Raw genomic sequence first — 27618 nt, 5'->3', positions numbered from 1 at the left:
ATTTAAATAAAAATACTAAATTAATAAATATTCCCAAAAATTAATAAAAATTGAAAAAGTGATAATTATTCTACGATGTTTAAATAACCTATTAAAATATGCCTTGAATTTCTCATGTGTTTATATATTATTCATAGATGATTCAACTTTTGGTTTAGTATTATTAATCTATTTATGTAATTTATATACATTTCCCTAGCATATCCAAACATTTCTATAACTTTTGCATTTTCAAAACATATCCATATCCGTATCCGATTTATCCAATACAATACCCAATCCTTGGAAAAAACTGAACTTCAAATCTCATCGATCTTCATAGGCTTTAACCATTTGCAAATCATTATAGACAATTTGTTGTTAAAACAAGTACTAAAGTCAAAGTGGTGATTACTTCTCTGCTCGGATGGACTGATGGAGTGGGAATCACTCTCTTTCCAACCCAAAGCATTTTTTTTATCTCTGAATATTTAGTCATCATACAATTAAAAAAAAAAAAAATCAACAGGAAGGGAGACTGATAGTTGAGTAATAATTACACAGAATATACACAGTTTTTTATATTGTCAACCAATCATTCCTTGAACCTCCTACACTCATGGTCACATAGGTTCTTCCCTTCAAAAGCAAATAAAATGCCGGTTGCGACCAACAAGGCCACCATTTATGATCCCTAGTTCCGACAAAGTAGTTCTGCATAACAGGGTTCCAGAACATCAAATCAAGCTCGCCATGCATTTCTCTTTTGGCTAACCTCATAGCTAACAAAAGCAAATTCTGATGCCACTATCCTATCTCTGTTAACAATACAAATAAAAACCAAATTAGGAAATGTTGCAGAACATTTAAAACAAACCCAAAACTCAAACATGGTAATGACAGAACCCAATGGCTAACCTTCACACAACAAGGATATATAATGTAATATTCACAAAAAGGGCATGTGAAATAATACTCCATAAATTTATTTCATTAACTGGAAAGAATCAAGTTCATCTATGTCAGCATACTCGCTTCTCTTTAGCCAAGATACAAGCATCCAGTAAGGTCCAAAATATTGACAACACCTTGAAATCATAAGAATACTTAATGCTCTTAACATTAGAAACAAATTCTGATGCCATTATCCTGTCTCTGTTAATAATACAAATGAAAACCAAATTAGGAAATGTTGCAGAACATTTGAAACAAACAAAAAATTCAAACATGGTAATGACAGAACCCAATGGCTAACCTTCACACAACAAGGATATATAATGTAAAATTCACAAAAAGGGTATGTGAAATAATACTCCATAAATTTATTTCATTAACGGAACTAATCAAGTTCATCTATGTCAGCATACTCGCTTCTCTTTAGCCAAGATACAAGCATCCAGTAAGGTCCAAAATATTGACAACACCTTGAAATCATAAGAATACTTAATGATCTTAACATTAGAAACAAATAAAAAATACCACAAGTAAAGGTTGTGTTAAATTTCTCAATGATCTTGCAGATCTCGTAGGATGTTGGAGATCTTAAGAAGATTCCACTGGGGCCCATATGGATTATGGACATCTAAGCCTCAACCTCAAACAAGCTTGCTGAAAAGGGCATAAGCTAATGGACCTTGAGTTTAACTGATGGGCTTCTTGGTCTTGGACTCTTGGGCCTGCAGGCAAAGGCTTTTATGCCAGTGGATCCAACTTCATTTTAACTCTCCATTGAAGATAAAAAGAAGCTTCCCACAAAGAACATGTGGCATTGTCACAAAATCTTAGTGGTTAGGAATCTCATGAAGTAGATAAGAGAACCCCTCTTTTTTTTTGGGTCAGCAACACAGAAAAATTTTCATTAATTATGTAAGAAACATGATTACAACAAGAAATTGTGAAAGGAACCAGCTATAGAAACTGTCCCAAATCAGTACTACATTTGAGCCCAAAACATATGTGTTCTATGTACCCCTTGCTTGGGTAAGCTATCTGCCAAGCTATTAGCAGTCCTCACCCATTCTGTTGAGTCATTTTCCATTAAGCCCCTTGATGAGATTCTTCTACAATCTAAATTGAAAATGATGTATTTTTCTCTAAAAAAGATAATATGGATTCTTTTCTAACACGAAAACCATTTTATAGCCACATCAAAGGATGGCAAAGCCAACATAACTACAGTTTAGTCATATGAAATGACTATGGATTCTTCTCACAACAGAAATCAAACCATTTTATAGCCACATTGAAGGATGACATAACCGAAATAACAACAATTTGTCATCTGTACAATGACCCAGTCCACATCAGACATGTAAACCTACTACATATTGAGAAAAGGGAATCAAAAGCAGATTCATTTTACGCCACAATTAGGAATGGCAACGAGAGAGGTTCAGGGTGGGGATCATATTCCCCATCCCCGATCCCCGCCGGGGTTAAAAGTTGTCCTCCATCCCCCTGATCTCCGATGGAGCCAGGTTGCCCGTGGGGACCTGAATCCCCGAATTTTTTAATTAACATTATTTTTTGATAAATAAATTTACTTAAAGTAAAAGAAAATTTTAAGATATAAATAATATTTTAAATATATTTTGATATATATAATATGACTAATATCATATATAAATAAAATAGTATATATTTAAAAGAATAGTATTTAATATATATATATATATATAATTGGGGTCGGGGCAGAGCGAGGACTTCATTTCCCATCCCTGACCCCAACCCCGGTTGGGGATCCCTATTAATCCCCACCCCCATCCCCGACCCCATCAAGTTGGGGAAGTTAGGTACCTGGCGAGGATGGAGAAAATTGTCATCCCTAGCCACAATAGAGCCTCAGTAAATCATTAGGATACCACCTTAATGGTTTCTGAAAGCTCCACAAATTCTTGAACTACCATTATTGTCAAGACTGCACCCATCAAAATTCAACTTGATATAGTCAGTTTTTTCTCATTAAAAAACAGATAGTAAGGGACCAGCCATGAACTCTTGCGTTCTTTCTTGTTGATGATGATGGTGATACCACAGATTGCCACCCTTTATGATGTTATTGTGATGCAATGAGATGAGAAAAAAGCTCCCTTCATCCACACACATTTGTAGAATATGTTGAGAAAATCCAATATACAGACCATTGTGACTCCCAAATAGAGATGAACTCGAATAGTGTCTCCTAAATCTATCTTCAACTAATAAAATATAAAAAATACTCACCTATCTATTCTCCCATACTGTTCATAGATTGCAGTTTTTGCACATCTCTATGGGGTTTTTCCCCCTTTTCTCTGTGGGAAGAAGAATGAAGGATGAAATAGGCTATCAATCTCCTTTGAAGCTGGGCACTGGTACAAAACATAGAAAATAAATGGTCCCAATATCAGAAACAAGCAGGAGTTTAGTAAACAAGATGTGCGTCAATGATGTTTCCCAAAGGAAATTGGATAATATTAAAGAAGCTTTGGGTTGCAAAATGGCCAATAAAGTACCTTGGCTTGCCTCTGGTTGGGGTTGGGATCTGACGCTTGAAAAATGTGAGAGGAAGATTGGACTCCTAGAAGAGGAACCGTCTTTCGAAAGGGGGCAGACTCGCTCTCATCAAAGCCTCTCTCTCTCTCTAGCCAGCCCATATTTTTCCTTTCTGTTTATATAGCACCAGCCAAAGTGAGGAATCGTCTTGAGAAGCTTCATCATGACTTCCTTTGGAAGGTGGGGGATGAAAGAAGGGAATTTAGTCTTTTTTTTTTATCAATAACAAGTAGCTTCATTGAACTTAAATTAAAAGGAGAATACATACAACCAGAGGGAGGTAAACTGTCTTAACTCCCCCACAAGCAAAGTAAAAATACAGTATTAGAAAAAAGCCCAAAACAAAGAATCCCTATTCACCCCTTGCCTGGCTAGCCCATCAGCAAAGGAATTAGCAGTTCTCTCTCTCTTTTTCTTCTTGAAGGATAAAAATAAAAATTCATTAGGAAAGGGAAAAAAGAATACAATAGGAAGGTGATCTTTTTCAATTAGTAATTCTCTTCACCCAACTGTATTTTATCTCAATATCCTTAGCCGCTGCATTTGAACTTTTTCCTTTCGTTGTTGTAGTTCCACATTCCAGGCTCATCTTCCTTTAACCATCTTACCACCACCTGCGAGTCACCTTCAATTATCAGCCACTAATGTTCAAATCTCTTGCTCTTTGGATTCCCTCTAGAAGGAACAGATATCTCAGCCCTGAGAGAATCAGCCTCTCCAATTGGGCTTGAGCAAGGTTCAAAATTTCGATACAATACGCCTCATATCGAGCATATCATTGGCTTAACGATACGCCCCTACAGGGGTCATATCGGGGTGTGACTTGGTTCAGGGGATAGACCAGCCTTAGAACGACCCCTCCAAACCAGTTTCAAAGAAAAAAAAGGTGAGCGAGTTTCGATACAGGCCAATATGCCACTACCGGTGTATCAGCCTGTATCGATATTTTAAACCTTGGGCTTGAGTATGCCCTTCCTCATTCCTGAAAACTCCCCCAATACTTGACTGTCCTAGATTCCCAATGCTACTGCCATCGAAATTCAGTTTTATGAAACCAATGGGGGGAGAGATCCAAGGACTTGTGACCCTCTTAATCTGGGCAGAATTTTCTATCTCTTTACAGCTTCTCAACAGATCATCCAAGGTAAAGTCTGTGAATAGGTCCAAGGATTTCAATCATTGTGCCACCCTTATATGGATCAACTCTATTAAGTTCTCAATACTTCTCTCCCATTCTGAGAAAATTCTTGAATTTCTTTCTTCCCAAAGAGTCCAGCATACAGCAGCCCTAATACACCTCCACATGATCCTACCTCTTTTCACTGACCAGCTGAAGAAAGATGGAGAAAACAGGCTTTGTACATTCATTGGGGGCTTCCAACTACACCCGAAAAGGGAGAAAGCCCATTCCCATACAGTTTTTGCATAAAGCCAAGACACTAAGAGGTGGTACCCGGTTTCCCCATCAGCTTTGCAAAGAGTGCACCTGTGCGGGGATAAACAAGTATTGGGTCTCCTTCTTTGAAGTAGATCACTTGTGTTGATTCTTTCTATGAAAGTTTCCCAACAAAAACTCCCAACCCGAGGAGGAATAGGCTTGCACCATATCTCTTTAACAGGGAAAGGCATACCAAGGGGAGCATATTGCTGAGCTACAGTTTTAAAAAAACAAGGAACAAAAGAATGATCCCGAGGGGGAGGGGTCTGCAAGAGCAACTTAGTTAATTCGGAGGTGGTCTGCAAACTGAATGTCTTGGTCACCTGTTAGAAAAGAATGTTGCTTTACTCAGAAAAGGCTTATGGCGGTTTCACTTGGAGCAAGACAGCCTCTGGGCCATTCACCCTAATGGGTCTTTTTCTTGTGGTTCCATTTTTTATTTCCTGTGCCAAACCTCCTCTCAACAAAGTTTCCCTTCCAAAGTCTGGTGTAGACCAGTTCCCCCCAAAGTTATGGCTTTGTGTTGGGAAGTGTGGCATGGTAAAGTAAGCACGATGGATAACCTACAAAAGAGAAGACCCTTCTTATGTATTTCTCCAAACTGGTGCACTCTTTGCAGATCTCATGGTGAGGACTGTCATCACTTATTTTTATCTTGTAGTGTCACTGCAGAGCTCTGGATTTGGCTTCTATCATTGTTTAGGTGTAGATGGGATATGCCAACAGAAGTAAGTACATTCTTTAACCCTTCTATATTCTATTGACCCCATAAAAGAGGAAGGAAACTGTGGAGGTGTGCACGAGCAGCCTTGTTATGGACAGTTTGGGAAGAAAGGAATGCCAGGATCTTCCAAGAAAAGGGGAGAAGCAGTCAGGCCTTGAAGGACTGCATTTTGTATAGGACAATACATTGGTTAAAGACTCTGGATTTGTTTGATCATTTCTCCTTTACTAACTGTTGGAGGGATTGGTTATCGATAGCAAGTTTTTCCTCCTCAAAGATAAAGGTAATGACAAGTTGGATCCCCCCTCCTCACGGTTCTTTGAAGCTGAATTTTGATGGAAGTAACCAGGGCAACCCGGGTCCCTCGGGTTTGGGAGGTGTACTGAGGAATGAGGCTAGAGAGGCTGTCCTACTATACTCTGGCCCTTTAGGTGTTGGTAACTCTATTCAGGCAGAGCTGTTAGCTGCAATACAAGGAATAATTCTTGCAAAAAAAGAAATGGGTGTGGAGCAGCTTCTGGTTGAAGGGGACTCTAAGACAGTGGTGAACTGGTTAAATAATCCAGAGAATGTCACGTGGGACTACAAGAATGAGATAAAGAAATTCAAATGGCTGACAAGGAATATGTCTGTAACAGTACAGTGGGTTGGGAGATCAGCTAATGCATTCGCTGATGTCTTGGCAAAACAAGGGACAAACAAGGAAACATTATTTTGGGTGCAACTGTAATTTGTCTTTTGTAACAGTCATGCACTTTTTGATGTAGTTTTTGTGTTTTCTGTATGGAGAGGCAGCACCTCGCGCCTCTCTAAGGGGATATTCATGTAACGGATCTTTGAATTAGTGGAATATGACTCTTTACTTATCAAAAAAAAAAGACAACCTCTGGGCCTCCATCATCAGAAGCAAACATGGAAGGAACAATAACAGGTGAGACAGCAACTCAGATCCGAATGGGTTCTTCTTTTCTAATCTGTGGAAAGGTATTATGCAAACTCTTTCTCTCTTTTGCCCTTTAATGATATTTGGCGGGGTTCTCAACCTCTATATGTTACCTACCCTAATCTCTAAAGCCTAGCCTTGGACAAGGACATTCAGGTGTCTTCTGTAATCTCTAGAAGTCTAGAGACAATCAAAGTCCATCCTTTAATTTCAACTTCCATAGAGCCCTTTCAGACATTTGATTCTCAAGAAGTCTCCTCCCTTCTCTCCTTGTCATTTGGGTGGATAGGAATTTTCTGTATAGTGTAAACACAATGCCTATGTAATATGGGTGGTCCTTAGGCTGTTTTTGTTCTTTTTGTGCTTGTTTGTAAATCCCCACTTTTTTTGCTTTTTGAATGAATATACATATTACCTCTTCTCAAAAAATTTTGATTCACGTAAAAAGCACATATGGGTTGAAAGTTTCCCAAAAGTGGCTTCTTCTTCTAGGAATCTCTAAAGCCATACACAAAGAAGAGCTTTATTCATTATGCTCATTCTTTCAGAAGACAATCCACCAAGAATCTTGGGTTAAGAAACCAATTTCTATTTACCCAAAGGATATTTCTTTTATCTACACTGCCATTCCACAAGAACTCCCTTTGAATCTTTTCAAGCTTCATTGCAACAGAGAAGGTATCAAAGAGGAACAAGAAATAAACCAGAATACCTTCCATGGCACTTTTCATCAGGGTGGCTCAGCAGCCAAATGATAAAAAATGAACTTCTAACCTACCTAATGCCTATCCACAAACTCAATAATCAGATCCCAAGCTTGTTTAGGTAATTGCTTAATACCCATCAAGAAACCCGGATAAGAACTAGGAAATGCCAGGTCCTATTTCATTAGCTTTTCTAGGAAATAACAGGTTCCCCAAGTACCTCTCAGCTCTTGTAGATGTAAGACCAATTTTGGGGTTGTGCCCAATGGACCACATAACACAAAATTCAGCACATCTAGCCATTTGTTGGAGCTTGTGAAAGCAAAGGAATCAATGCATTGTTTTAAGGAAAAAATCACAAAGAGCTGGTTGTAATTGAGAAAGTTGAGCCCTCATCTATTTTTAACTGTCTATCTTGGTCGATTTTGGAATAAACTTTTCTCATTTTTAAATAGTTCAAGTGGTATAATTTTACATCTACTAAAGGGGATAAGAATCATCAGATGTACATCTTGTACATGAACCACAGAACAATCTTGTAAATTTGGTATAATTGGGTGCAGGCCCTTTCTGATATAGTAATACTATTAAGGAAGCTTATTCAAAGTTCAGTCATTTTATAACAAACTCATCAGATGAATGGCAGAAGCCACTGCAGGTTTGTTTTAAGTCACGGGTACAATGCCTCCAAGAGTTAAAGCCTTTTATGATTGGTGGCATTGGAGAAGATACACCTTCGCATGTAAGGTTGATTTAAGAAGTCCATGTTTCTTATATGCAAGGCTTAAAGTCATATACAGGTAACTATTTTATATATCTAGACTTAAGTACTTCACTATAGTTTACCCAACTATGTGACCCTCCTGCTTCAACTGTATCCAGCAATCCTATTCAAAGAAAAGGAAAATATCCTGTAGAAAATTACCCCTTTTGCAACATTATCAGGTATACAGAAGAAAAGAAATTCAAATCTTTTTTAAAGGCCAATCACATCACTTGCACAGAATATAAAATAGACGTTACTTCATTCATCATGGACAATGCCATGGCCCACAAAAACTTCAGCTTCATATGATTCAATCTGATTTGGGCTCCAAGTTGGAAGAGTTAATATATTGACACACAAGTGTAAAGGTTACTTTTTGGTGTGTCACTTTGTACTTAGAGTTTTATAAATCAAGCTTCATCAGAGGCCTTCTTATCCCCTTCTTTTTTTTAATTATTTTACATACTTTATCTTAAAGAAATCAGGTTTATTACCAATCGAAAAAAATTATAGGAATTAGAATTCCCAAATTTGAAAATGCAGGACAAGTTCTGTTCTACAAGGCAGCAAACTCCTTTTTTTGGGTTTTGATGACAAAAGAGAAAAAAAAAAAAACTTGGACTACAATGTTGAAGCTTCAATTATAATGCTTGTGTATGAAATTTGCAATGACATTGAGAAAATGCTTACATGTTAACTCCAATGCAACGAAATGAGGAGGGATGAGGCAAGGAACCAAAAATGAGGAAAATTAGACGAATATACACAAAGGAAAAGAACATATAAACTAATAAATAAACTATTACATGAACAAAAAAAATAAGAACATTAAGTACATAGAGAAAGCCATCACAATCTTAAATACCATTTAATAGCCTATTAAAAAACTCTAAGTGTTAAATGAGGATTTCTAGTAAACAAGTTTATGCAACTCTTGGATGCCTTGCCATACAGATGTGGGAAACCCATGTCAAATTCTACTTTGTAGTGTTTTTTCACAGGTCCCAACATGCCTGCAGGGCAAAGGTATCAAAAATGGGCATAAACTCATTGTATACTAGAATTCCTCCTGGTTCAATACCTCAGAACTAGTTTTTTTAATATAGTGAAGCATAAATACAAGAAAATATACAAACATATAGAATTTAGATACAGAAGAAAGAAACTTATTGATCAAAACAAGAGATACAGCAGAAATTTACCAAATATATAAGACCTTTCAGGAATGAACCTCAAGGCACAAGTAAACACAGGCAGGTGTGCAGGTTGCCATGCACTAAAAATCTCTGATACTCACGGAAAAGGCAGTTCCATGGTTTCAAAAAGTGCTGGAAGGAGCAAAACATTTAGAACCAGGAAAAAAATGGAAGCACTGTCTTATAGAAGAAGGCAGAAAATATGTAGCAGAGAGGTGAGGAAACAAGAAGAGTCAATTCATTGGGGTGTATGAGTGTTATGGAGAAGGACTGCAACAATTCACTTGTTTTCCGGAAGGAAAGAAAGCCTCTGGTCGGTTACAACTAGCAGGAGCATTACGGATATATTCACAGTGCAAGCTAATGTCACCTAAAGAAACTGAGGAACCTGCAAAGAGGACAGTCGAAGATGAAGTTTGTTTTAACAAGGTCTGTCAAAACTCAAAGGTGCAAGTGGCTATGGCTAGTGGTGAAGATGTGCAGTATACTCTCAGAGTAATGCAACCGAAAGCTTGGTTTCATGATCCAGAAGATTTATGGCGAGGTAGATTGGTATTATCTGGGAAAAGGAAAATCAATGACTGGAACAGGTTGGTGGAAGATATTAAAGGGATCTTAAAAATCTCAGGAGAACTGGAGCTTGTTCCTTTTGAAGACAATAAGGCTTTGCTCATCCTCCCAAATTACCCGGTGAAGTTCGTGACAACAACAATGGATACAAAGCTAGGCTTGATCACAATACATCAATGGTGAAAGGAGGGAGAGATCCATCGTATGGACGCCAAGAACGCAGCGGAATGAGGGGTGAATTTCAAAAATTTCTCTCCTCCCTTCATACTGGGAATCATATTCCCTAATTTTAGAATACAATATTCAAGGATCTAATTGAACCAAAACCGAACCAGATCTGAACCAAACAGAAAGGGAAGGGTTATACCTGATACGGAGAATCGGTATCTCCCAACGTCGGTGTTCACGCCCAAAGAATACTTCCAAGATCTGCTCCCACTGAAGATGACGCAGTGATGCTGGAGCAAAACCAACAGTGTTCGTCCTACGAACCAAATTCTTCACAAGAATTCGATGGAAGCGAAGAGAACCGTACACAATCAGCCTTTCAGCAAAGACTGATATCAAGAACACCTTCTTGATCTTCTCAGAGAGATCGAACTAGGCAGTGAATGACAGCGGTGGCTGAAGAAGAACTCTAGAGCTGAAGTTGGCGTATTTTCTTTTCTTCTCTCTAGGGTTTCTGAGATCCAATCTCAATTGCAGGAGGAGGTTCTTCTGAAACCCTAGTTCAAATTCTAGTAATTCAAGACTAGGGTTTCTCCTCTTTCTTAGTGATTAAGAAACCTCCTAATCCTATTAGGAGTTATCCCAATCCAAATCTGTATTTGGATAGGGAATTATCTTAATCCTATCTGCAGATAAGGTCAGCCCACTCCTGATCTTATCAGGAGATTACAAGATTCAAATCTTTATTTGAATCTGAAATTCGCCCCTTTAAGTGGGTAATTAAATCAGCCAGTTCGAAATGGGCTTTAGGCCCAATAAGTATTAAGTGCTCAATAGGCTTCCAAACTGCTGCTCAGTTGGGCTTCTTTGTATGGTGTGGGACCCAAGCATTGATCTACACATCAGCCACATGGGTTCGGCCCAGCCTTTGTTACAAGGCCTAGCCGAATTCACTGGAGGGCCCAGTAAACCGCTTGAGCCCATCACATGGACTCTATGGGCCCAACACTTACACTAAGTGGTCCCTAGGCCAAGCCATCTTATAAAAACCTAGGGACTATGGGCAGATGCAAGATTAGCCCATCAGGTGTAACCCTAAATGGCCTTACACTTAACCTCTCAGCCCATAATGATCAAACACTGCCCGACAAGAGAGGACCTCTCCCTCGGCTGCAAGTAACAATGTTGCACTCTCTGCTCATATGGATCCCGGGATTTAAAACCATTTGCAAACATTTTGAAACCATACATATCTATATATCATATATATATAAATTTTGCAAAACAAAATTCCAACGATTGAAATCAATTGCCGGCAGTTCGGTTTCCATCAGAGAGAGTGCATCCCCGATCATTACCTTTGTCCGACAAAGGGGTTGATCCTGTCACTATGATCACCCACTCAGATGAATTCTCAGACTGTCCCAACATACCCAGGTTTTGACCCCCGCTAAGGATCTCACTGATTGGCATATCAAAGATAGCCCAATCCGACACCTAGTGCAGCATCATAATCGAGTCTAGGGGTCAGGTGTAACTTTCCAGTTTTGCCCATCAATCACAAAAGTTCAGGGCAATACTGAAAATCTGGTCCGGTTCAAAGATTCAATTAATCCTACACTGCATGTGCTTTGGGTCTCACCCTGGCAGCTGAGACAGGCCACCCCAACACTTGGCAGCACACCAGTGTCAGCCTTGGTAGGATAAATCTCCACAGACTTATCCAACGGCTGTGAACATTCTAAACTAACACGAGTCTCATAAGTGTCCAGTTTAAGGGTCTTACACAGAAACATACCACACAACATGAATCAAACATGCACTTTATTCATTTACAGTAAATGTCAAAAGTACATCAAAACTGATTTGAGCTAAGGGCATACAAAACTGCCTAACAAATGGGCCTTTACCAGTAATGAAAAACTGGTAGAATGTACAAAGGGTGTTGATCTAAGAGTCTTGGGACTTCCGTTCCATCTCTAGTCAAAGAACATCTTTAGGATGATATTGAAGCTCTGTGGAGGAGAAATGACTTCGTTCGATGCCAATGACCTTCAAGCAGTTAGAACAAAACTGGTTGGAGCAAAGCCAGAGCTGATAACAAGAACGATAGAAGCTTTCTCTGATGGGGTTGCCTTCAAAGTGTTGATTGCCTCCTCTGTTGAAGCCCAGCTGTAGAAGGAAGGTGTTGCCGGAGGGGAAGCTTACTCTGTGAAAGAAGATGCAAGTGCATGTGGCATAATGCGAGAGGATGGGCAGAATGGTAAACTAGGCAACACAAAGAAGGAAAGGCCTAGGTCTGGAGTACAGAAAGAAGTAGCTGAGAAGGATGATTCTTTGGAAGGCTTACACCCACATAATGTTGATCAAGTGGTTCAATTTAAAAGTTGTGCACAAGCGGTTGCTTGTACAGGTGGTCAACATTTAAAGCATAAAAAGGACAGAAAGATTTAGGAGGAAGGAAATCTTGTTGACAGGTCAAGCGGAGGAGAAAGGGTAGGCTTAAACCAAACCAATGCTGGGCTGATTCAACAAACCAGACTCATAATGGTTGAACCAGGGAGAGGCGAAGAATTGAAGTCATGTGAGCTGTTAAGTGAGCATGTGACTTCTAAAGGGCATGAAGGTGTTATAGACCATCATTTGGGTCTATCTTCTTCTAATTCGAAAACAAACAGTGCTGCACCAGTCGTTCCTTGCTCAGTTCCAAAAAATTCCTGGAGTTGGCAACCACTACAGGTTTCAAAATCAGTACAGTTGGATCGTCCTAATCCTAGATATTCTAGGGAGAAATCAGTAAATACTGAAGGCGACGATGAAGGATGGATAAACCTAGCAGATTCGGACAGCGAAGATTCTGAAATTGGAAGTGTTCAAGGGGAAACAGGAAAAGAAGGGGAGGATTTGGAAGACTTAAACACTGAGATTCTCTTCGCTGAAACATGCAAGAAATCCATTGCCAATAACTCTATATCCTCCAACACAGATAGTGGTGACACCTTGAAGCCGAGAACATTAACAGAGGGTGAAGCCAATAATCAAGCAAGAAGAAGCCAAGCCCCCTACTTGCAACAAGGACAAGAGATACTTAAGGGTCTAAGCAATGATTGCCAAAGGTCGAATGGATGCACACTGGAAAGGGGTAAACAAAAGAGGTCTACAACTAATCAAGAAAATGTTAATGACATGGCAACTTCCTTAAGCCCAAAGACAGCCCAGGTGTTAGGCTCTGCTCACGCGTTGGACCAGGAAAAGATGGCAGACAACTTTTCGCCATCCCAGCCGTATCCAGGTACTGTGGCACTTTCAGTTTTTGATATTAATATCTTTCCCTTGCCTGAAGCAGGTCCTCCAGCGTCCTCATCTGTTGACCCAAGAGCCCTTGTGTCAGAGACAGAAGGAGCTGGTAGGGCAGAGTGGAGATCAGAATTGAGAGGAAGTAGAGAGGAGAGAGGGGAGAAGGATTTGGGAACTCATCTATGAGTTGCTTGAGGAAAAAGAGTGAATTATAAAAAGAACAAATTTTGTTAGGAGAGAATCAACAGGAAGAGAATAGAGCTATGGGTGATTTGTATGCTGAAACAAGGGGGGAGAGGGAGGAAGGAGCTCTTAACAAGGAAGAGGAAGACTCAATATCAGCTTTTGTGGGGAAACTAGGCTGTAAGGTTAAGGACCCTAATGAGCTGAAGGCATCTATGAGGAAACTTGAAGTTGGAAGGAAAATTAAAAAGAAAAAAAAAAATTATCTGAGGTAGAGAGATCGAGGCTGGATATTGTAGGTGACAAGGAATTTAGTGGACGAGGGGAGAGAAGAAAAGGGCAGTAAAAGGGGAAAGAAAAGAGGTAAGTTTTTAAGTCTCAATGAAAATAATAAGCTGGAATGCACAGGGGTTGGGGAGTGCAAGGAAGAGAGCAGTGATAAAAGAGTTGATCAAGAAAGAAAACCCTGACATAGTTATGTTGCAAGAATCAAAGTTGGCTGAATTTGACAATAGATGGGCCAGAAGTTTGTGGAAGGCAAGAGGGATAGGTTGGGCTAGGATTCCTTTGTGGGGGGCTTCAGGTGGAATAGTACTCTCTAGAAATTAGAGGTGGTGGAAGGTGTGGAAGAGCTACTTGGCAAATATACTATGTCTATTAAGTTCCAACAGGTAGAGGATAGGTATGAATGGGTGCTAACCAATACCTATGGACCCAATGGATACAGAGAAAGAATTGATTTGTGGGAAGAACTTAGTGACATTAGAGGATTATGGGATGGACCATGGTGTATTGGTGGAGATTTCAATGTAGTTCAATTCACCGAGGAGACAAATAATCCGAGGCAAAGAATCACTACAAGTATGAGGAGATTTAACTTGTTCATTAACTCTTTTGAGCTCAAAGATCTGCCTCTTCTCCATCATAACTTCACTTGGTATAATCTTCAAACCACCCCTTTTTGCTCAAGGCTTGATCGGTTTCTCTTTTCGGTGGATTGGGAGGAGCATTGGGGTGGGCTACCATTGGCCAATCTCCTTATGTCAAGAGGAGTTAGAGGCTTAGATCCTGCCCCTTTAAGATTTGAAAACATGTTGCTGAATCACCCGGTTTTCTATCAAAAAGTGAAGGAATGGTGGGAAGAAGAAAGGCCCAGGGTGAGAAGGAATGTTTTTCCATAGTAAGCTTAAGGCTTTAAAGTCTAAGATCAAGACTTAGAACTTAGAGCAGTTTGGAAGACTTTAAGCAAGGAAGCAAGAGATAGTGGATCAAATTGAAGGGTTGGGCTACAAAGAATCTCAAGGAACTCTATGGGAAAGAGAGAGAGATATAAGGAAGGGTTTGAAGAGACAATTGGAAGACATTTTATTGAAAGAGGAGATTGATTGGAGGCAAAAATCAAGGGTGAAATGGCTTCAAGAGGGTGACAAGAATACAAAGTTCTCTCATGCTATGGCCAATGCTAGAAGAAGGAAAAACTTTATTTCCAAACCGGACTTAGGAGGTGAAGTTATTACTGCTCAGGGTGAGATAGCACGAGCCTTTGTGGATCATTTCAAATCAATTTACAGGAAGCCATTAGATGAAACTTTTTGGATTGAGGGTTTGGATTGGTCAACTTTATCGGGAGAGCAGAAAGTGTGGTTGGAAAGACCTTTTGAGGAGGAGATTAAGGCTATGTTTGGTTTGAGGGAAAAAGTAGGGAAAGGAAGGGAAAGGTAGGGAAACCTATACAAGTTTTGTAAAGGTTTCCCTACCTTTTCCTTCATTTCCCTACTTTTTCTTTCAAACCAAACACAGCCTAACAGAGTAGTGTTTTCCACGGACAGAGCTAAAGCTCCAGGGCTGGATGGGTTTACTATGGCATTCTACCAAGATTGTTGGGAAGTGCTAAAAGAAGATTTGTTGGAAGTGTTTAGGGAGTTCTTCGAAAGGGGCATAATAAACCCAATGTTGAATTCAACTTTCATTGCCTTGATCCCTAAAAAAGTTGGAGATAACCATCCCAAAGACTTCAGACATATCAGGAGGTCCTCCCCTCTTTGATGACTTCCAACCAAGGAGATTTTGTACAGAAGAGGGAAATCAAGGATCAAATCCTAATCACTAATGAATGTGTTGAGGATATGAGATCCAGGAAGAAAGGCATACTCTGCAAGTTGGACTTAGAGAAAGCATATGACTTAGTTGACTGGACTTTTCTGATTGAGGTTATGAGGCATTGTGGGTTTGGGGAGAGATGGTGTAATCGGATTTGGGGGTGTCTGAAAACTTGCCAATATTCAGTATTAGTAAATGGCACAGTGGTATACTGTTTTCCAGCTGAGTGAGGACTAAGACAAGGGCATCCTCCCTCCCCTTTTCTCTTCACACGGATAGTCTAAGCAGAAATCTCTTGAGGGCAGGCATGAGAGGGCTAGTGAGAGGCTGGGGAGTGGGAAGAGAAGTGGTACCAATTACCCATCTGCAATTTGTTGATGATACTCTCCTCTTCTGCGAAGGAGAAGATCTGAATTGAGTAACGAATTTGAAATTCTCGGTGCACCTTTTTGAAAGGTTGTCAATTTAAGGGTAAATTTTGAAAAAACACTGCTTAGTTGAGATAAACATGTAGGATGAGGAGATGGCAGAGTGTGCAAATATTTTAGGTTGCAGTATCATGTCTTGGCCTCTGACCTATTTGGGATTACCTCTTGGAGCAAATCCGAAAGAAGTAGGTTTTTGGAATCTAGTGCTAGAGAAGTTCTCTGGGAAGTTGGCTAGATGGAAAAGAGGATATTTGTCTCTAGGTGGCAGAATTACTTTGATTAAATCAACATTAGCTAACTTACTTGTTTACTACCTATCAGTCTTTAAAATTCCAGTAAGGGTGAGCAAGAAGTTGGAGGTGATAAAAAGGGACTTCTAGCCAACTCCTAGAAGCTTGCTTAAGTCCATATATGGATCGGTTTAGTTTACATACCATGTGTTCCTGACCTGTAGCTATGAAACATTGCGGTTACTGCATATAGATATATTCACTAAGATCTCCATTCAGGAACGCAATTTTGACATCCATTTGCCAAATCTTGTAATCATGGAACACTGTTACAGCTAGCAGGATCCTAATAGATTTAAGCATGGCCACCGGCGAAAAGGTTTCCTCATAATCGATTCCTTCTTTCTGAGTGTACCTTTTCGCCACAAGACGAGCCATTTTGCTCTCAACCTTACCATCGGGGCCCTTCTTCCTCTTATAGATCCATTTGCAACCAATTGCTTTTACCCCAGGGGGCGGATCTACCACAGTCCAAACTCCACTGGTCTCCATTGAGTCCATCTCAGCTCTCATGGCATCTACCCACTTCAAGGAATCTATGTCCAACATAGCTTCCGTATAAGTCACGGGATTGTCCTCACTAGTCGTAGCTTCCACCAAGTAACTTTCTTGGTCATAGCCGAAACGAACTGGAGGCCTAGAAACCTGGGTAGATCTCTTAGGTTGGTCATTAACTAGAGCTTGTGGGACATCTCCCGCTACCCCTGAGCTCTCCTCATCAAGAACAACTTCTTGACGATGATTGTTCAAGATGTAATCATCTTCCAAGAAATTGGCATTTTGACAACAGAACATAGGGACAGCACGTATGAATAGGCAACGGTTGGTCTTGGATTCCAATTTGTCTGCACTCGTTCTTTTAACATGTGTCGGACAACCCCAAATCTTCAAGTGTCTTACACTTGCTTTCTTACCGGTCCAAAGCTCATAGGGAGTCTTCGGAACTGATTTGGTTGGAACCCGGTTCAGCACGTATATCGCAGTCTCTAATGCGTAACCCCAAAAGGATGTGGGTAACTTTGAGTGTACGAGAAGTAATCGGACCATATCCAATAAAGTCTGATTCCTCCTTTCTGACACACCATTTAGCTGTGGTGTAGCAGGAGGAGCTAGTTGTGATAATATCTCATTGACTTTTAAGTAGTCCCTAAATTCGTCAGAAAGATACTTGCCACCTAGATCTGATCGAAGGGTCTTAATTTCTCTCCCTAACTGTTTCTCGATCTCTTGTCTGAATTCTTTGAACTTTTCAAAAGATTCAGACTTATGTCTCATTAGGTACACGTAACCATACCGTGAGTAATCATCGGTAAATGTTATGAAGTAAACGTGTTGGTTACGTGTCCTAACATTCATGAGACCACATACATCAGTATGTATAAGGTCAAGTGTGTCGATCGATCTTTCAGGCTTACCGTTAAATAGTTGTTTCGTCAGCTTACCCTGAAAGCAAGGTTCACAGGTTGGAAGATCTTCTAGAGTTAGAAAATCCAAAGGACCATCATTTACCAACCTTGTGATACGATCTATGTTAATGTGGCCAAGTCAGTAATACCACAGGCACGTGAGATTAACTATATCACGGGTTCTTTTCTTGGAGATATCATCCAACGTAGTTTCGGCTATGTTTGTTTCCAGAGAATGATGAATAACATAGAGACCATTCTCAAGTTCTCCGTATGCGAAGAACTTGTTATTTCTTTTAATAGTAATCGTATTACTAAAGTGAACGGAATATCCATCCGCACACAGTTTTGAAACAGAAATCAAATTTCTTCTCAAATTCGGTACATAAAGACAATCTTTTAATTCAATTAATCCTTCTCTCAAATACACTTCTACAGTCCCTATGGCTATAGCTGCAACACTTGCAGAAGTCCCCAAGTAAAGAATCACCTCTCCGTCACTCAGTCTTATGCTTGTCCTGAACCCCTGCAGTGAGTTACACACGAGTTAAAGCCTCGGCATCAATACACCAGGAAGCAGAAGTTACCAACAAATTGGTTTCAATGACAAAGGATTCAAAATTACCTTGTTTCTTGGTCTCCAAATACTGAGGACAGTTCCTCTTCCAGTGGTCGGCCTGCTTGCAGAAGTGACAATCATCTGATGCTCTGTCCTTCCTCTGCCTTTTGGTCTTGCTAACTCTCTTCTGAGGCTTCTTTGCTTTCCTCTTCTTCTTGTCTGATTTGCCAAATTCAAAAAGCATGGCAATGGATTCATCCTTCTTTATCAGTTCCTCGGCCCTCTACAACATATTGTTGAGTTCCTGGATGCTAACATTTAGCTTATTCATGTTGTAGTTCATGATGAACTGGTCGAAGGAAAGAGGCAAAGAATTTAAGATGGCATCAACCTTGGTGACATGATCAAGCCCGGATCCAAGAGCCTCAAGTTCATTGATGTATCCCATCATCTTAAGATAATAGTCATGGACTTGCTGATTCTTGGACATCTGCACGGTCATGAACTGTTTCAAGACCTTCTGACGAGTAGAACGATTTTGTTCCTCATACATCATCCTTAGACTGTCCAAGATATCCTTGGACAATTCGATCTGATCGAACTGTCGTTGTATCAGATTATCTAAGGATGCTATGATGTAGCAGCAGGCAAGGGAATTTTTCTCTTCCCATTCTTGATAGTCCCTCCTACGGGCCTCAGAAGCCCTATCACCTGGACGTTCCGGGGCAGGGTTCTTAATTACCTTGTCCAATTTCTCGGATGTCAGGACTAGCATAAGGCTACGGTACCAGTCAGCGTAATTTGGGCCCTTAAGTTTGTTGTCGTCCAACAATTTAGCGAATTGTCCGTTTGCCATTTCTGATAAAGGGCAAAGCAAATATTGTTCCATATCCATTTATTCATCTCTGAAATTTCCCTCCTATCTCAGTGACGGAGACTGCGAATTATGTCTCCGGAAATGTGGGAAATCACATAGGGTGCATGAAGCCAACTGTTTTCAGCTGCATAACCCCACCACCTTTCTATGAAGTATCATATCCACTCATCTTATGATCTTTCCCTTTGGCCTCTATCAGACAAGGTTCATTGCCATTTTAGGTTAAACATTTCTGTCCAGTGAGTGCTCGCCCATCATATTCGTGAACGCCAAGTTACCGTGAGAGAGTCTTCCATTTTAGAATAGGCCCCTTCCACATCAGTCTATGACGCCCCTATCATCTTATGAAACAATCCAACAGATCCAATAGCAAATGGATAGCCCAATTTTATGGTGTGTTTCCTCATTACTGAAGGACCCATCTTCATGCTAATGATGAAAGGACTTTAGAGAGTTCATCATATGAATCTCCCTATCACATACACTCGTATTTCAGTGGAGGGAACGAAATATTACGCCATAGTTTAATTTAGGTCAAACCAAAGTGGCTCCCACTGACTTTCATAAAGCCAGATTTAGATGGGCCCTGAACGGCTAAGGTTCCGCATAGTTCCTCTTGAGGAGGAAGCTGATGTGGGGCCCACCACGAAGGGAGATCCAATGATCTTAAGGACATCATGGCAATGATGTGCGCAAGAGCCACTATCGTATCAACATGGGCCAAGTACTTATGGCCCATGAACGTTGCACATCACACATCTATACATCACATGCAGGAAAATCATAATTGATCCAATCAATTAAATAACTGTAAAACCCATGATTAAAGCCCATAAAAAATTCATAATATTACTGATTAATATCATCTAGGTATATGGGTTGAATTGCAAATAGCAGTTCGGCCCATATAGCTTTGATGCTGAAATGGGCTAAAGCAGTTTTAACATATTAAAACTGGGTTTTACAGGTGTGGGCTGAATTGCATCTTGCAATTAACCATCAACTCTTGGACCCATGAGTGAAAATTAGGGCCGAAAACAGCCCCCATCGTACCACAGATTCGGTCCAACCAGTTTGATCCAATCTGGTTCGAATGGGTCTAGGGTTTGATTTTCAATTCAAGATTTAATTCAAAAACATATTCTGAATATAAATTACTGAAACAAGACATTCAAGAATCAGTAGGAGGGCTGTTCGTAGGACTGCTACCCTGCAAAACAAAAGTCAGATCGCAGCATGCAGTTTCCAAAACTGCAAATCGCAGATAGCCGAACCCTGATCTGCGAAAATCTCCTTGCGCTTTCTACTTCAACTTTGAATGGAATAAAATAGAAAACCTAATTTCTATTAATATTACATCAAAATTGAATTCCTATACATTCCGTCTAAAATTTAAAAAAAAAATAATTACAGACCAAGAATAAAAAAGAACAGCAGACGCACAAATTTCTTGCGCCATTCAAGATTTCGATCTCCATAGTACAAACAGCCCAAAAATCAAGAAAAATATGTAGAACAATTCTAAATATAATTCAGATTCATAAATATTTAATTTCAGATCAATCGCCCAAAATCTGGGAACAGATTTCCCATAAATCGCTAATATGCGCAAATCGGGAAGAACGCCTTCTGCCATTTGCGCAGTTCCAGATCTGGTTAATTTTGGTTCAAGATTTGAACCTGGGCTCTGATACCACTGAAGGGACGGGATGAGAGATCCATCATATGGATGGCCAAACCCTGCAGGAAGGTTGGGCGAAATTTCAAAAATTCCTCTCTCCCATGTGGGAATCACATTCCCTATTTTAGAAAACTGCATTTTCAATGATCAATCTTGAACCCAAACCAGACCAGATCTGAAACCAAAAGGGAGTGGAGGGTTATACCTGATACGAATTAGTAATAACCTCCAATGAAGGTGTTCACGCCCAAGGATGGATCCAAAGACTGCTTCCACCGAAGATGACACGGTGCAGGATGAAGCAGAATCACAATGATGGTTCTTCAGGCAAGAACCGAATTCTTCAGCAAGAATCTAATGGAGGGCTAGTGAGCACGACTTCAGATTACCTTTTCTACCAAAAGGTAATATCAAGAACTCTTCTTGATCGCTCCCACAGGTGGAGATCGAACTGGTATGGCGGCAAAAGCAGGAAAGGAGACAGTGCAGTCAAACTATGTTGTCTCTCTCTGGAAATCAGCAGTCACTCGGATGATTTATGTTGTGCATACTGAGTTTTCGCCCTGCTCTCCTATTTATAGCCTTAAAGAGATGTTCTCTTAATCCCATTAGGAGTTTCCTAATCCAAATCTTGTATTCGGATTTGAACTCTCTTTAAGAGATAAGGATAATCCCTTATCTTATCTACAGATAAAGATCAACCCTCCTAACCTAATTAGAAGTTTCCTGATCCAAATCTTTATTTGGATCTGGACTCTTTGAGTGGATAGGGATAATAATCCCTTATCCTATCTGTTGACCTAAATCCCAGAACCGCCATTTCTAATCTCATTAAGCCAATTCGAATTGGGCTTTAGGCCCATTAAGTCCATCTACTCACTTAGCCACCTAACTGCTGCCCAATTGGTTATCCCTGTATGGCGTGGGACCCAAACATTGATCTACATATCAACCACATGGGTTCAGTCTAGCCTCTGTTACAAGGCCTGGCCGAATTCACTGTAGGAGACAGTGAACCCCTGAGTCCATCACCATGGGCTCTTAATGGGCCCAACATTTACACTAAATGGTCCCTGTGTCAAGTCACCTTATAAAAACCCAAGGACTGTGGGCAAATGCAAGATTAACCCATCAGGTATTACCCTCAATGGTCTTACACTTAACCTCTCAGCCCATAATGATCAAATACTGCCCGACAAGAGAGGACCTCTCCCTCGACTGCAAGGTACAGTGTTGCACTCTCTTCTCACATGGATCCCGGGAATTAAAGCCTTTTGCAAACATTTTGAAACCATAATGTATATATGTAAATCTCTATATAAATATATTTTGGAAAACAAATTTCAACAGTTGAAATCAACTGCCGGCAGTTTTGGTTTCCATCAGAGAGAGTAAATCCTCGATCATTCACTTTGTCCGACAAAGGGGTTGATCATGTCACTATGATCACCCACTCAGATGAATTCTCGAACTATCCCAACATACTCAGGTTTTGACCCCCTCTAAGGATCTCACTGATTGGCATATCAAAGACAGTCCAATCCAACACCTAGTGTAGTATCATAAGCGAGTCTAGGGGTCAGGTGTAACATTCCAGTTTTGCCCATCTATCTCCAAGGTCTAGGGCAATACTGAAATTCTGGTCCGGTTCGAGGTTTCAAGAAAACTCACATTGCATGTACCTCAGGTCTCACCATGGCAGCTGAGACAAACCACCCCAACCAACTTGGCAGCACATCAGTGTCAGTTTTGGCAGGATAAATCTCCCCAAATCTATCCAACAGCTATGAAGATTCTAAACTAACACGAGTCTCATATCTGTCCAGCTTAAGGGTATTACACAGAAACATACCATAATAACATGAATCAAATATGTACTTTATTCATTAAATGTCATAATGTACATCATTCTTATTGGAACTAAGGGCATACACTGTCCAACACTTCCTTCATCAGATACAACCTTTGTAGTGGTATGTTAAATTTTGGGAACACATTTGGCTAGGAGACTCTCCCATAAAGAACCAGTTCCCCTCCCTCTTAAACCTCTCAAGCTTTAAAAATGAGCCAATTTCTAATTTTATTGCCCAATCTCCACCTTCGATTAATAGGGTTAATGGGACTAGGGTTTCCGGAGGGGTGTCTGAGACTCAGAACTTTAGTGTCTCCTTAGCCTCCTTCAGTTATTGGAAGGAGTTATCATTGAACCTTCAAAGCCTGATAGTCGAGTTTGGACTTGCACCCCGTCAGGGTCCTTCTCTTGTGCTTCTTTCTTTAAAACTCTAATACAACCTTCCAATAGTGGTCTGCCTCCGTTTCCAACGAAAGAGGTGTGGTGCAAAGTTATTCCACCTAGGATTGCTGCCTTTTGTTGGGAAGTTGCTTATGGGAAGATCAATACTCTTGATCTACTCCAAAGAAAGCAGCCAATTTGGCGTTATCTCCTCATTGGTGTGTATTATGTAAGGCTGATGGTGAGAATTGCTTTCACTTTTTTATCTCTTGTTCCTTCACTACTTTTATTTGGGATTGGTGTCTTTTTCTTTTTGGGTGCAGGTAGAATCTTCCAGCAGATGTTCAAAGCTTATTTGCCACACTACCTTTTAAGGGCCAACGAAGAAAGGGAGGTTAATGTGGAACTGCATTAGAGCTATTGTTATCTGGACTGTTTGGGAGGAAAGAAATGCTAGAATCTTTTCAGAGAAAGAAAGAGTTAAAAGTGATATCTTTGAAACAATAAAGGTTAAAGTAGTGCACTGGTTGAAGTCCTTGGCAGCCTTCTCCCACATGTCAGCAGATGATATATTAAGAAGTTGGAAGGAAGTAGCACTTTCTATGGTCCATAAGCCAATTATCAATCATACTTGGTCACCCCCGGAATCCTGGATAGAGGGTTTATCAAGCTTAATTTTGGTGGTAGCAGCTTGGAGAATCTTGGACCTTCAGGCATTGGAGGTATTTTCAGAGATGAGGAAGGTAATTTCATTGCTATTTTTTCGGGGGCCAGTTGGAGAGACTCCCTGAGAGCAGAAGTGTTAGCAATACTGGAAGGCATTCAAAAGGCAAAGCTAATGAACATTCAAAAGCTATCTGTGGAAGGAGATTCCAGACTGGTGATAAGCTGGTTACAAGATGGGGGGTCAAATCTTTGGCATTTCAACAATGAAAGGAAGAAGATCAGGTGGTTAACCAGAGATAATGGAAATAGTGGTTGGGTGGGTTAAGAGATCTGCCAATTCTGTAGCAGATACCTTAGCTAAACAAGGAGTGGAGAGGGATTCTTTATTATGGGCACAACTGTAAGGGATCTGATTGTATGGGGGAGAGATAAGAGATTTTATCTCTCACTGTCTGACTGTATTTATTGTATTGTACCATCCTTCTTTCTTAATTAATAAATTGTTGAGTTATTGATCAAAACAAATAAATAAATAATCTCTAGGAGGATATTCAAAAATAATACTATAATTAGATATAGGTCCAACAGGAAAAAAGTATATGTAGTCTAAGTTAATTCACATTGTTAATTGGCAGATAGATACATCTATACAGAAAGCTTAAGTAGATTAAGAACAATATAGAAAATACAAGGCATACACTTACATAGTCCGACATCCCTACGAGGACATCTTGCATGTTGTCTTATTATGCCCAATACCCTTGCACCTACTACATTGGAGTTGTCGTTTGACTACCTCCTGAAATCCTGTCTGCTTATTCTTTGGACGGCCTGGTGGACGACGAGTGGGAGGAGGGGTTACTGTTAATGCTGCATTAGATGAATCTTTCAGCAAGAACCTGTCAATGCTTGGAACTGGGTGTATAGATTCTGAATATGTTAATCGATAACTCTCAGTTGTGAAGTATCTAGAGCAGTAATCATATGGGTTCCTTCCAATGCATTCAAAAACAGCAATGGCATGGGAACATGGCAAACCACTAATCTGCCATCCTTTGCAAGTGCAGTCCCAATGATCAATATCAACAATATCTACAGAGTCACCACGGACCTCAAATGTGCTACCAGGTGAGAATAATACTTCTAGGGTATGTGCTTTTATAGTCTCTTTTTGTAGCTTTTCTTCCATTAATGGAGTCAACCTGGTCAACCATTGACTGGATTCCATCCGACGTGTATAGATCAACTCCATCATCTTACCACGTAATACATCAACCATCTGTGTTATTGGCAAATCATTTGCCTCTGAAACCCAACTGTAGAACATTTCTCCAAAATTAGATGTCATATGGTTGTACCGTGCACCACCAAAGAACGCATTTGCCCAATGTTCAGGCTCACTTTCGACAAGCCACTTGTAAGCCTCTAGAGAAATACTTTTGAGGCTTTCAGCACACCTTTGGAATCCCTCAAGTTTAGGTGCATAAGCAGCAGAATAAAAATCTGCAACCATGAGACGCATCACTTCATGTGAAAATTGTCCCTTCAAGTCTCTCTTGAGTTTCTCTGCAAGGTACCGAAGACAGTATCCATGATATGCATTCTCAAAGATTTCAGCTATTGATTGCTTTAACCCCTTCTGCATATCTGCTACAAATGTTATGGAACGAGACGTGGCGATTGCAGTCTTCAATTGTCCTAAGAACCAACGCCAGTTGTGGTCACACTCCACATCAACTACAGAAAAGGCAATTGGAAAAACACCATCATTCCCATCTGCTGCAGTTGCAGCCAATAATGTGCCTTGGTATTTTGAGTTCAAAGGTGTGCTATCAAGAAAAATGAGAGGGCGACACCCTTGTTGGAAACCAGACAGCGAAGCATGGAATGCAACAAAGAGACGGTGAAAGCTTGAATCTTCCTTAGTAGTAAATGTTGCAAAACTACCAGGATTTGTCTCCATAATCTTTTCACAGAAGAATGGCAACTGGCTGTATGCCTCTTTGTATGAACCCTGAAGCTGCTCCCTTGCAATCTCTTTCCCACGCCAAGCCTGAGAATAGTTCAGTTGAATCCCATACTCCCTTCTAATGTCATTTGCAATGTCCTTTGGCTTGTAATTTGGGGACTCTTTCAGCTTCTCCTTTATAATACTTGCAACCCAGCTCCTAGTTGCCTGATACCCAGTTGTCGCAACTTCTCCTTCACATGTGTGTGTTGGGTTCATTTTCTTAATGCAAATCAACTGGGTGGTTGACAACCTTGATGCATGTATCCGCCATGGACATCCCTCTGTTTTGCATTTGACAGTTACACGATGACTGTCATTCTTCTTATATTTGTAAGCAAACCCATGAGCAATGGAATATCTGCGCAGAGCTTCACGAAATTCATGAACACTGCTAAATCTTTGGTCTACACCAGTGATAGCATTTTCCCATTGTTTCTTAGCTTTATTATGCTTGCTGTCAACACTAGTAATTGCTGGAGGAGTAGCAATGGACATGACAATAGCAGCATCAGTAGTGATATCATTTGGGGTGTCAATATTGATGTCAGTTGGGGCATCAACAACAGTATCCATTGGAGCATCTACAGGAGCATCAACTGGAGTGACTGCTTCAGACAAAGTTGTCCTGCTTGACCTGCATGATCCAGTGTTATATCTCGGATAAACCATGAATAATGGATCAATGAGGGGGGGACTCAAAGAAAGCTACCTACTGGCCGGCATAACTGAGACATCACGAGCAACATTCTCTCCTGCCATGACATAGATATCCACAGTGACAGAATCCCCAACAAAATTGAGCATGCGTTTTAGGTCCTTGTCATTAGATATGGTGATAAGAGTTTTCCTGTTTCCTGGGAGGAAGTACTTTAAACACATGGTACCAATGCTATAATTCCACATTTCAGCTATTTCTGACTTGAAATCATCAAACCGTGTCTGGTGATCAATATCTATAGCATGGGCATCACCACCGGTGTACGACAAGGAACCATCTTTACCGGTGACAAACTCGCCACCCGACTGGCAAATTGCTATTATTTTCCTCCCAGACATGGTCTAGTCCAGGCAAAATCTACAGAAACAAGTGCTCTCCAATATAAGTATACATTAAACAAGAAAAAAGAGAGATTTATGTATACCTCAGCTAAAATTTACATTAATTATTTATTTTCTTCAGTGTGTATGTTGGGATGGGGTGGGGGGACGACGTGAAATTTTATAGCACATTCGCCACAGATGAAACACACACTGCAAGGAAGACTAAAAAACGAAAATAAAAAGACCCACCGCCCAAAATCCATTATCATAAACCCTAAACATTTTCCACATTGGAGACCCTACTATTCAGAAGAGGCAGAAAACACGCAAAACACCATCTGATATCCCGAAAAAAAAAATTACATTTGGTAGGCGATTTTGACGATGAGCCATCAGAAAAGGGAAGATAATCCATACTGAAGAAATAGAACTAAGGGAAAGAAAGATTACAGAAGGAATCCATAACCCCAAAAAGAAATCCGGATAAAATCCATAACCCCAAAAAGAAGATTACAGAAGGAATATAAACAACAAAATAAAGCTTGTTTCAGAGAAAGAAGAATTTATAAACCCTACAAATGAAGCCAAAGCCTTGATGCAAAGAGAAATTAGGAAAAGTGATACCTTAATAGACGAGCAATGGAGTCTCGTCTTCTCTACTCAATTTTTCTTCTTTTCCGGCTAAAGACTGAGAGATTGCAGCTCTGCGTCTCACTAAATGATACGGTCACTCACTAGAGAGCGCACGCAGAGAGAGAGAGATAGGCTGGGGGAATGGAGAGAGAGAGAGAGGCTACAACACGTTGATGTGATGGTCTCTGGTG

The 27618-nt window shown here is 40.2% G+C and overlaps 1 protein-coding gene across 9 annotated transcripts; it reads right to left on the bottom strand.

Annotated features, from left to right (window-relative positions):
* Positions 1-332: 332 nt before the first annotated feature.
* MUG7 (MuDR family transposase) lies at positions 333-27618 on the bottom strand. Of its 9 annotated transcripts, none has more exons than XR_016085857.1 (7): positions 27419-27613; positions 26463-26828; positions 24447-26387; positions 3474-3684; positions 3202-3329; positions 898-1134; positions 333-797 (listed from the first exon to the last, which is right to left on the bottom strand). XR_016085857.1 is itself a non-coding variant. In XM_010243157.3 (4 exons), the coding sequence occupies exons 2-3, from the start codon at positions 26807-26809 to the stop codon at positions 24461-24463; spliced, it is 2274 nt and encodes a 757-aa protein (XP_010241459.1). In that variant the 5' UTR covers positions 26810-26828; positions 27419-27618; the 3' UTR covers positions 333-797; positions 24447-24460. The 9 variants fall into 9 exon arrangements, 2 of the variants coding, with proteins under 2 accessions (XP_010241459.1, XP_010241463.1); XR_733398.3 differs by having other exon boundaries at positions 1011-1134; XR_016085861.1 differs by having other exon boundaries at positions 3474-3680.

The sequence above is a fragment of the Nelumbo nucifera genome, chromosome 4 (assembly GCF_055504915.1).
Source record: "Nelumbo nucifera cultivar China Antique chromosome 4, China Antique-T2T, whole genome shotgun sequence".
In the NCBI taxonomy this organism is placed as follows: domain Eukaryota; kingdom Viridiplantae; phylum Streptophyta; class Magnoliopsida; order Proteales; family Nelumbonaceae; genus Nelumbo; species Nelumbo nucifera.
The sequence above is the reverse complement of the archived record's forward strand: the minus strand, read 5'-3'. Positions and strand labels throughout refer to the sequence as shown.